The sequence below is a fragment of the Trifolium pratense genome, linkage group LG4 (assembly GCF_020283565.1).
Source record: "Trifolium pratense cultivar HEN17-A07 linkage group LG4, ARS_RC_1.1, whole genome shotgun sequence".
NCBI classification, from domain to species: Eukaryota; Viridiplantae; Streptophyta; class Magnoliopsida; order Fabales; family Fabaceae; genus Trifolium; species Trifolium pratense.
Genome location: NC_060062.1, coordinates 27,214,267 through 27,226,137, shown reverse-complemented (window position 1 = coordinate 27,226,137; position 11,871 = coordinate 27,214,267). Strand labels below are relative to the sequence as shown.

General features: G+C 29.7%; 1 protein-coding gene and 1 long non-coding RNA gene across 2 annotated transcripts; one reads left to right on the top strand and one right to left on the bottom strand.

Annotated features, from left to right (window-relative positions):
- The first annotated feature begins 5,532 nt into the window (after window positions 1–5,532).
- On the top strand, window positions 5,533–8,843 carry LOC123920113 (probable plastid-lipid-associated protein 4, chloroplastic). Its single transcript, XM_045972262.1, has 6 exons — window positions 5,533–6,112; window positions 6,215–6,328; window positions 7,316–7,414; window positions 7,773–7,847; window positions 8,179–8,246; window positions 8,407–8,843. Exons 1-6 carry the CDS (start codon window positions 5,792–5,794, stop codon window positions 8,477–8,479), a joined length of 750 nt encoding a protein of 249 aa, XP_045828218.1. The 5' UTR covers window positions 5,533–5,791; the 3' UTR covers window positions 8,480–8,843.
- Window positions 8,844–9,242: 399 nt separating this feature from the next.
- Window positions 9,243–10,099, bottom strand: LOC123920114. The gene is made up of 3 exons (XR_006813447.1): window positions 10,036–10,099; window positions 9,948–9,990; window positions 9,243–9,338 (listed from the first exon to the last, which is right to left on the bottom strand). It is a non-coding gene; the product is annotated as an uncharacterized LOC123920114 (long non-coding RNA).
- Window positions 10,100–11,871: the final 1,772 nt, after the last annotated feature.

Genomic DNA, 11,871 nt, shown 5'->3' with positions numbered 1-11,871 from the left:
GTTACATTGCACAAGATCTTTGACAACAAAAATTAATGATACAAAAGGTTACTACACATGCAACGAAACGGATGTACACACCCATTACTACAATGTAACTCATGGAAAGATCCCCCATTTAATTGAAAAGGAAATTGTACATTCATAGTAAAGAATCAAACACCAAATATGCATGTGTTTCTCTTATTTATTTTTCATCAAAACAAATTCAATTAAATTTGTCAAAGAAAAGTTTAAAATTCTAATCTTTTGCAAGCAATAAAGTATGAACCACTTAATTTATGTACTTATTTTTATTTTTGTCAAGAAACCACTCGATTTCTAAAGGCATATTACATTGTTGTGAACATCGACTAATTGATTAAATCATATTCTTTCTTGCCTTTTTTTAAATAAAAAAATTATTTTTGTATAGATGTCATTAATTTGTGTTTGCATTTATCATTCCTTAAATTTTTTGTTAACATCTTCTCTAAATTAAATATGGTTCAATGGTAGTTTACAATTTATATGGATTGTTTATAATTTACATACATTAGCGCAATAAAAAACCACGTATCACACAAACGGGCACGGAACCGTTTGGCCACTAGTCTTAATAATAACAAACTTAAAAAGCGATGTAAACAATATTTTGATAAATATAAAAAAAGATAATAATATTAATAACAAAGAAAAAAAAGATAATAACATATAGTTATACTAATAACAAACTTTAAAAAAAAAATAATAACTTAAAAAAGATAATTATCATAAATTATTTTTTATTTAAGTCACTTAAATTGTGTTTTCTTCATTAAAAAAAGACACTTCTTATTTTAAGATCTTTATTAAAATTGTGTTTGATCTTACTTCTCCTTAAAAGAACTAGGGGTAAACCCGTGCGTTGCACGGGTTTGATTAAAATATATAATTAAAATATTTTTAGAAATGAAAAATAACAATTGTGATAATTAAGTATAACACAGATAGTTTTTTTTGACTAATATAACCACACATAGTTAAACAATAGGGTATATACTAATTTAAAATATGATTATATTTAATATTAGTATATGTATAAAAAAAAATTAAAAATTGTTTAGAAATATTAGATTTTTGATTGATTTATTATATCGTAGTTTTGTTTATATTATAATGTAATAGATCTTTTATAATATTTTATAAGTTTGAAGGGATGCATCATATTTTATTTTAATGGTGTAATCGTATATGAGATTTTAGCTTTCTTTATATTAGTTGCAATTGTATAGTCACATGTCACTTTTGCTTTCTCTACTTTAATATATTTTGTAATGGTTAGCTCTTTGTTGCCATATTTTGATCTTAAAAAAAAGGTTTAAATGCAGTTTTACCCCCTGTTTTGAAAAATGTGGAATTTTACCCCCCATATTTTAAAATGCGGAATTTTATCCCCCTATTTTATAATTTGTTGGATTTTGCCCCCCACCAAAATTCTGCACAAAATCTGCTTCTGAGTCTCAAGTTCAAAGCTTCTCATAGAACTCAATTTGGATCAATAATTCACAAAACTGGTACCGAAACGACCGTAAACGAGTTAGTTTTCTACATAATCAAACTCCACTAAATTTGGAGTTACAGAGATAAATTAATTACCGTTTTAGTGAAGGTATGTTCAAATTAATTATCGTATGAAACTATTACTAGTATTTTCGTCATGCCTCTCACTCTGTAGCTCATTTTTGAATAATATTTACATGTATGGAAAGCTAACGAAATTACCCTTGTTTGCATTTCAATTTCGTCGAATTTGGAGTTACGATGTGTTTGGTAGACGATGTTGAATTTGAAGGTCATAAGTAGATTTCTGCATAATTAGTAATTGGACAGACCTTCACTAAAATGGTAATTAATCTCCCTCTATAACTCCAAATTTAGTGGGGTTTGTTTCTGTTGAAATCTAACTCGATTACGGTTGTTTCGGTATCAATTTTGTGAATTATTGATCCAAATTGAGTTATGTGCGAAGCTTCGAACTTGAGGCTCAGAAGCAAATTTTGTGCAGAATTTTGGTGGGGGCAAAATCCAACAAATTATAAAATAGGGGGGGGGGGTAAATTTCCGCATTTTAAAGTAGGGAGGTAAAATTCCGCATTTTTCAAAACAGATGAGGTAAAACTGCATTTAAGCCAAAAAAAATGGATACATACATACATGCTTTTTTTTATCAAATGATTTGGTTGTTTGAAAATTACAGTACGTATCAAATAGCGTAATTTCTACTTACTTTTCTCTCTCTCTCAAAGTTTCTTCTCACACAACGGAGAAATTGTAACAAAAGAAAAACAGAGGGTGGTGAAATACTATATGGGTGCGTTTGATCTGTTAAAAAATAAGGGACTGGACAGGACAACTCCTGTTGTACTGTGTTTGATTTTAAAACTGTTCCTGGTACTGGACAAACTGCGGGCCAAGGGACAGGACAAAACTTGAAATTCTTGTCCCCCACAGAACCACGGGACAACTTTTTGTCCTCAGCACAAGTTGTCTAAAATACCAAAATAATCTTTTGTCCACCAAACATCTTAGAACACAAAGTTTGTTCAATACCTTAAACGTTTGTCTTGTACTGTTCTGTCTTGTACTGTTCTGTCCAGTATTTATATTTTGCAGATCAAACGGACCCTATAAGTGTTATTTCTTAAAAAAGAAAAAGAAACTATGGAAGTGTTGTTTCTTATAAACCAAGCAACCTATGTGTGTGGAATATTTGTTTTTGTAAATGAAGTAGAAATATAATAACCCCCGCTGTACTAGTATTCTTTAATTGTTACTTAATGGTATGTGATGGCGTAGAATTATTTTTCATGCTTTTGTGAGGATTAATTGACTTTCTTCAACAACAAAAAAATTAAATATTTCGGTACACATATTATATGAATATGTATTGTATACTGCTTAGGTGGATAATTGTGCTTAATCCACAAATATATTTAATATAAGAAAATTAATAAATACTATTTATAAATTAATCAAAATCATAAACCTTAACAAATATACATGTATATCCATTATGCCAAAGAATTCAGAAACTAAAAAATTGACTGTTGAATTGGACCCCTAGCACGTGGAATTGAGAAGTGGTGCATATTCTTTTATGGTTTTGCAAGTATGTGCATGTCACACGGAAATTAGAGGACAACTATTTATTTGGATTGGCCAACGCATTCCAACTCATGTCCCATATGATGCATATGTATTTTGTGGTACTATATGACAATGTCCACAAATGCATTCCAACTATTTATTTGGAGTCTCTATCTCTTGGTTGGAAATTGTCTTGTAAGTTAGGGTGTGTTTGATTTGATAGCTACATTAGTTAGAACTTAGAATTGGAGGAGACTTAATTTAGAGGATTAAATCTATATTTTGATGTATATTTGAGATTTTTTAAAAACTTAAGGAGTGACATAGTAAATAATCATATAATATTTCAAGCACCGTTTTAATTATTTTTAAAACATTTTTTTTCACAATTTTCTTAATTTAAAAATAAGTGTCTCTCCTTCTCTTGTTTTAAGTTCAACTCTCAAACATAGTATTACATAATTTATAAAAGGGAAAACCACTGGATTTGTTCTTATGGTGGGAGATATTGATAATATGCATAAAGTTCTATTTTCGATCCTCATTTGCTCTGTTGTAAAAAAAAAGATAGAAGGGAGTTTAAAATTTAATAAGGAATATGTTGATAATCATCATCATCATGTATTAAAACTTGAACTTAGCTAGACTTTGTCACATGTTAAAAAACTACATACATTTTTTTTTTACAAAAAAACCTAACATGTTATTTACTATACCATTGTATTTTAACAACACTCATCAATATACAATTCATTAAACGAGGTTTGTAACATGTAAGATTTTGTTATTTATTTAAGATATGTTTATATATTTAGACATCAATAAAAGATAAACAGAAGAAGTCATAAGTTAGTTTGGTGGAACAAAAACACGAAAGTAATAGATTATATTTTATTCTCTCAAATGTAAGAGAAAAATCATATGAACACACATTTTAACAGCCAAACCGTATTTTTATACAATTGGAGGCTTCGATTCACTTTTCCACAATTTTTATTCATCTTTGGTTTCCGTGCAATATTTAAATCAGTCTATATCGTGTTAAGTGTCGATACAGTATTGGCAAAAAAATGTGTGCAAATAGCACAACTCCAAATGTAAATCACATTTGAGAAAATCCATTTTCCAATATAAGATAGACCGAAGAAGCTATAACATGGTTTGGAGGGACCAAAACATGAAAGTAATTTTTACTAAGACTAAAAATAAAAATAGTTAACCTTCATTATTCAAATAGGAGATGTCTTATAATTTATTTAAATTTCACCCTTAAAGTGAGTAAGTGAAGTGTTCGAAATTCAATATGATCTCTACCGGAAACGTATGGCAATGGCATAAGTAAAGAGTGAGCGCAAGAAATCGGCGTTTGGTACAACACCAAAGGAAAAAGATACATTTAGAAGTATTCAACCACCAAGAATTTGATGTGGTGTGCATATAGCAACTTTCATGGTGGTTGAATTGTTGGCGTGTGCCTGTCCACTACTGTGACAATGTAGCAACCCAGCTTCATAATTAAGATTATGTCACGTATAATAGACAGATACATCGGGTTACTTTTTTTGTAGATAAATTATCAAATTAATTTAATTAATTAACACATAAGAAAAATTTAAGATATTTTATCAGAATAATTTAATAGAAGATAAATTTTCTCTTTTTATTACACTAGACAAGACTTAAAATAAAAAGATAAATTATGTACCAAAAAAAGAATAATAAAAAGATAAATTTAATACTCCCTCCGGTCCTTTTTATAAGGAACAATTTGAAAAAATCACACTGACCAATGAATCACATTTAACATAATTATTTTCATTTAATACTCTTATAAATTTAAATTTATTCCATATATACCCTTATTTAATTTAGTCAACTAATTTACTTATTTTTAAATTCTCTCTCATAATAAATAAGGGCATAAATGAAATTGAACATTTAAAACATTTGAAAATTGGTCAAAGTTTCTTATAAAAAGGATCAATTTTTTTGCCCTAAGTGTTCCTTATAAAAAGGACCGGAGGGAGTAGAAGATAATTTAACAGAATAATTAATTAATACATTCCTTTATTTCTTGCTATTTATATTTTTTTCTCGATATTAATTTAAGAAACAACATACTATGTATACGGTCAAACCATCTCTGAGCTCGATAAAAAATTGTTTGGACCTCATAAGGCGGAATCGAACATACAAGTCAATCCAATGACTCATACCCGACTCCGCTTGGATAAATATGAGGCGAGTATGACGTGGCAGAAGAAAACAACTAATTAGGAGGATTGACACCCTGAATTACTAAAAAGGATGACAGATTCCAAGAAAGGGAGGTAATGCGCGCAAGACTCGGAAAAGATTCCCGGTAACGATTTCCCTCTAGACTTAGGGGTGTATATATTATATACTAGGAGTTGGGATTAAACCAATCATCTACACTTTATAAATCACAAAAAATTGTAAGATCTTTTTCTAACTAAATGTTCATTGAATAACCAAGATAGAAAACACTATGATTTTTTTTTATATATATAAGAAAAGAAATTAAACTACTAAATTTATGAATTTTTTTTACACATTAGTACTCACTTCCTCACTTGTTTGTTGTATAGTACTAGTTAATTTTGTATTCTCCCACAAGAGACATGTTAATTCCTCACTACAGAGAGGCAATTAGTGTATAAGCATGACTCATCTCTCACTAGTTATCTCCACTCCCACTTCTACTCTTCCATTCAAATGTAGAATTGATTCCAATCCATCACAACTAAATCTTGTTTTCGCACCCCCACCACCAAAATTCAACACCACCAACATCACATTACCATCATCATCCGTAGCTAATTCTAAGAAATGGAAGAACATGGTTTCATTCTTCCAAGGTTTTTCCACTGGTGGTGGCAAAGGAAGGGATATCCAGAGCCTCAAAGTTGAGCTCTATGAAACAATTTCACCACTTGACCGTGGCGCCGAGGCTACTCTTGAAGATCAACAACGTGTGGACAAGGTTAATTTTACTCTTGCATAATAATTTATGTTTATGTGGCTTTGTTTCACTGTCTTTTATGGTTTTTTAGTTTATGGTTGATTGTGTGTAGTTCTTGTCTAGATTGCTTGTAAACTTGAGGCTATGAATTGTGTTAAGGAGCCTCTTAACTCTGATTTGCTCAATGGAAAATGGGAGCTTTTATATACAACTTCTCAATCAATTTTGCAAACACAGGTTTGTTTGTAGAGCTTTTATACTATTCTGGAATCAGATGACACTGTATCACAAATGATAAAGACAATTCTGTTTGAAGTTTAATTATCATCCTCATCAAAATGTGGTAATTAGAACCCAACAACGTTTAGATGAGATGACGCGGGTCTCTTTTAGGTTAACCAAGGTCCTGGGTTAGAGTGTTAAAACTCTTAGGGAGAGTTTGCTCATTTGGGTCCCACAAGACTCGAGAGATTAGGTTTTGTAGTTGCGCGCGGAGATACCTGTTTTACGCCAAAAAATAATGTGGTAATTAGTAGTACTTGGTATAATGATTCTAGACCACTCCCCTTTGTTCTTTTGATAACAAAATAGACTCTTAAGTTTCGGGTCTAACTCGATCAACCCCCTAAAATAGACTTCTAAGACGAGGATTGTCCAGCTTTATAGGTTTTATCTTAAGTCATATCTCTATGGAGAGCATTGAGTCTTTCTCAATATATAACCACTCTTTATTGTGGTCTAAGATTAGGATAGTTCATGGTTCGGAAGAAAGAACAAACTGTCCTCGATAAAACTTAACTGACATTGAATGGTTGATTGGTTATGTGTTTGTTTGAGTGTGTTTTCAAACCAAACTGAAACTGCCGTTACATAAAACTGAACCCTAAGTTTTTTAACTAAACTGATTCTTTATGAACCACATTGTGCCAAATTACTTTTTTTAACTATATTATGACTGATAAATAAATAGATACTTGGAGTGAAATTTTAATGATTGAGAATTGGGGTATAGATTAAGTCATAACTCATAACAATAATGAGAGTCAATTTTGCTTGACTTACATTCCTTGATTACCTGATCTCAATTCAAACAAAGAATTATACATAGATTCTAATTCCCTTTTTGTTGTTTTAATTATAACATGATTGATTTTGCAATATGGTTCTATATTATGTTCATTTCCCTCGGTAAAGTGATAATTAATTGGCGTTAAACTATCCTAGAGACCGAAATTCCTGCGACCAATTGGAAAGATCTACCAGGCAATTAATGCAGATACATTGAGAGCTCAGAATATAGAAACTTGGCCATTCTACAACCAGGTACTAAAGTTTTGGACATCTGTTTACATTGCGTAAATTTATGCCATTGAAACGAGAATAAAAATCTGTCTTTGATGAATTTTTCAATAGAAGAATTCAAGAAACTTTGCTGTTGGCGAATTTTAGTTTTTCAACTTATGCTGATATGATTATGAGATGGGCATGAGTACGAAGTAAGTAAGTAGCAATATCTTGTGGTAACATGGTGTTTTGAAGACCATTTTCAAGCTTTTTGATAATTCAAGTCCTAGTTAGGTGCTAAACGCCATTCAAAAAAGTTAGCTGCTAAATGTATAAGTAAATGAATCTTAATAATATTCTGTAATCTGCATCCCTCAAGTTTCCACTATTGTTGTAGGCCACTGCCAATTTAGTGCCACTTAACTCAAGAAAGGTAGCTGTCAAGTTTGACTTCTTCAAGATTGCTAGTCTGGTATGTTCATAAATTCAAGTTTTACTTTAAAATTTCATATTTAGCCTATTTGTCATATTTTACAGATGACCATAAATTCAAGTATTCAATCACAAATCCGCGCATTCATGTAGCTATAACATCAATGACCGTAACTGTTGTATCAAGATCTGACGGTGCAGAAAGCAAGTAGATTTTGTTAAAACTATAAAGTATCGAGCTTGACACCAGAACCGTTTGGTCTTGATCTAACGGCTACCGATATGCTGAGTATGAGATTTGTGACTAAAGACGTTCCAACTACATGAAGAATACGTTTTCCTGACAAATGAGTGTACAATGCTAATTACAGATACCTATAAAATCACCCGGGTCTGGTCGCGGTCAATTGGAAATTACTTATTTGGATGAAGATTTAAGGTGAGTTTGGTCAAACACAATATATATGCATATACATTATACAAGAACAAAGTAGTACATAGTACCTTTCATCAATAATGCATTATTAATAACAAGTGATCAGGGTTAGAATTCCATTCTGATTAAATATTAATTTCTTTCTTGTGCCGAAACTTGACAGAATATCCAGAGGTAATAGAGGCAACTTGTTTATTTTGAAAATGGTAGATCCATCCTACAGAGTCCCTCTTTGAAGTGTGTTCTCCAAGAATTGCTGCTGGTAGTAGTAGTGGATGTCTTCAACTTACACTTCTCTACATGAACTTATATGCAACCAACATTCAAGTCAAGAAACAAAGGTTCACTTTGTCTAGAATTTGAATTTCTGTCCTTTTATGCTATATCAAACAAACCGAAAAGTCGAGGCCCCTTGTTTCTTGTGAAACGGAGGGGGTACACGCCCCCCTCTAAAATCTTTAGCTTATAAATTTTGATTTCGCATACACATTGTCAGCCCATTGCATATATAGGGACGATGTGTAGCGCTCAACTGGTTTGAACTAAGGATTAAAAAACAAATCATAAAATATTGTAATCAATATAAAATATATTCTTAAATTATATCTCTAAATAAAAAACAAATCATAAACTATTCTAAACAGAAACAAATTTTGTTTTTGACAATAAACAGAAGAAAAAAAAATTAAATCCTAATGAAATCCTATTGAGTTAGTCTATAGGTAAACCTTGACACTCAACTTGATACTCAGGACTTAGTGGTTGTTTGTTTAGTACAATAATTATAAAATAAATAGCTGTTGTTGTAGGCTTGTTTTTGAATAGGGGTTTAGCTCCAAAAACTTATGAGCATTCCACCAATACTTTGAGGAATTACATGGTTGAAGATTAGTGCTTTGTGCTTGGCAAGCATTGATGCCAAATGATCTATAGTGAGCTTCAAAGGGTGCATCATTCCAGTTAATTGGAACTCCATTAGAGCCCCATGGATTAGTCCATATTGTTGCATAAACCTTCATTGCTTGTGTTCGATAACTTCCTCCTTTATCTTTGCTATTCTTGAACACTCTTATAGGTGTGCCATCCACAAAAAATCTGAAACATTTCATATAACAAACTAATATTTAGATTTGCAAACTAAGATCTTCAATTATTTTCATATAAAAAAAGTACATACAATTATTAAGGATCTTCAATTTGATTTCAAAAGGTCATCTCAACTATTTTTGGAAAATTCATTATATCTAATAGTCTGATTGGTAGGGTTTTAAAGGCCAAGTCCATATTTTAAAATATATTTGATATTTAAAAAATATATAAATAAAATCAGAGAACAATATGATGAATAATTGTATAATATTTCAATTGCAGTTAATTAATTTTAAAAAATATTTTATAGTGCCAATAATTTAAAAGAGAAAAGTAAGCCCTCTCCACCTTTCTAAAATATTTCAATCCAAACATACGTACATATTTTATACATATTTTTCAATCACAAAAATATGGTTTAATCTAACTTATTTAAAGGAGAATATTAAGTTAAAATGTCAAATTAATCCTATTTAAGCCTAATATCATCCTAATGTGAAATTTTGAGTTTTTTCAAATCCTTACAAAAAAGATAAAAAATAATAATTCTACAGGAACAAAAAATAATACAAGGCAAGAAAAAAAGAGAAGAATGATGAGAATATTGTTACATACACTATGTGTTTTTCATTCAAAAGAAGTGTGTAATCATGAAAATCTGCCGTGGGATCGAACCAAAAATGAAATTGTTGCTCCCTACCACCTTGCCCATTAATATAAATGTTTGTGTGCAATAGAGGAGGTTGATTAAGATTGCCACCTAAAAATTCAAACTCAATTTCATCTCGAGTAGGCCCGGTATCAGAAATCAACTGCAACAAATAGAAATTGAGAAGCAATAATAAAATTATTTAAGTTTAAAGTGTAAACTAATACTATGAATTAAAATAAATTCATATATATACGTGCAAAAATAAAATCACAATAATATTGATATATAAGAAAAAGTACATAAAAGGTAGTGATCACTGCAGTTGAATCCTTTTTAGGCAACTTAATTCTCATGCTGAACCATTCGGAACCATAGCTTTGAACAGATTGAAAACCAGAACCTAAGATTAAAACAATTGTTAGAAATTTTTTGTTAAATAATGTTATTGCTTAAAATCACTAGAAAAAGTTAAAATAACAACGTAAATTAGAGACAGAACAATTTATTATTCATCAAATTTAGCGTCGCTAACACTCAAGCGAAGATATTTAGAAATTTTTTTCTTTGAGTTTTTGTCACTATTCTGACTTTTTTAATAGATAAAATGTGTATGTATAATGAACTATGCATGTCATACCGGAGTTTTGATCCAACGTGAGTTGAACTTCCCGACTTTGATCGAGAATTCGCATATTTTGTTGTCCCCAAAGAGAAATATAATTTTGCTCGAATGGACAATCAACACTTTTGACGTGTGATAGAACAAGAATGAAAAACAACAAAAGAAAAGCTAGACGAGAAAAATTCATAGTGTTTCTTTTTAAAAATAATATGTGAAATTATTTAATTGAGTCTTATTACAAGACACGAATACGTGAAAAATTCATAGTGTTTCTTTTTATATATAGAGAGGACACGATAAGACTGACATGACTGGACAAAAAATATGATAGAGACAAAAAATAATATAAGAAGTTGGATAGAGATATGACATTATCCGATGATGTGTTTGACGCACACATGATAAGAAACATGTGTTATGTGTTTTTTTTTTTTTTTTGATAAGCAAACATGTGTTATGTGTCATCAAATATTTGATTGAGAAAAAATATGATAAAACATTTTACCATGTCACTATATCAAAAAAAAAAAATATATATATATATATATATATATATATATATATATATATATATATATATATATATATATATATATATATATATATATTACCATGCCTCTTATCTTACCCACCAAATAAGTCCTAATGTTTGATGAGTCAGCATATATAATATATTTTTATTATCAAGTAGTCTGGTCAGCATATATAATATAATATTATAATAACTTAATATTGAAGTTTATCATGTGCTGCCTCTTTTAGTTAAAATTTCATCCTTGATAAAGGTTCGATTAAAACAAACAAAATATATGATTAGAAAATAATTTATATAATTAAGCACATAAACTATAATTTTAAATATAAAAAATTAAAATTAATAATTAATAAATTATACACATATCGGTAATCTCATTATTTATAGTACATTATTAGAACTATATGCCCTTGGGTCAAAAAAAGAACTATATGCCCTTATAAAATTGCTAAAAAAATTTGAAACTAATTAATAAAATTAAAATATATCTATATCTATATATATATATAAATCCTAGATAGTTCTCCTACCACTATTCTAACCCTAATTGTATCAACCAATCATAGCCTTTAAATTATTCTCTTCTATCTATTTAAAATTAATTGTAACAATTTTAATTACAACCTATGAAATCCCACCTAATGTATAAAATGAAAAGTTTTCATATCGTTGAATAAATATACAAATAAAAAAAATACAATTCATCAATATTATTGTAGATTAATATCAT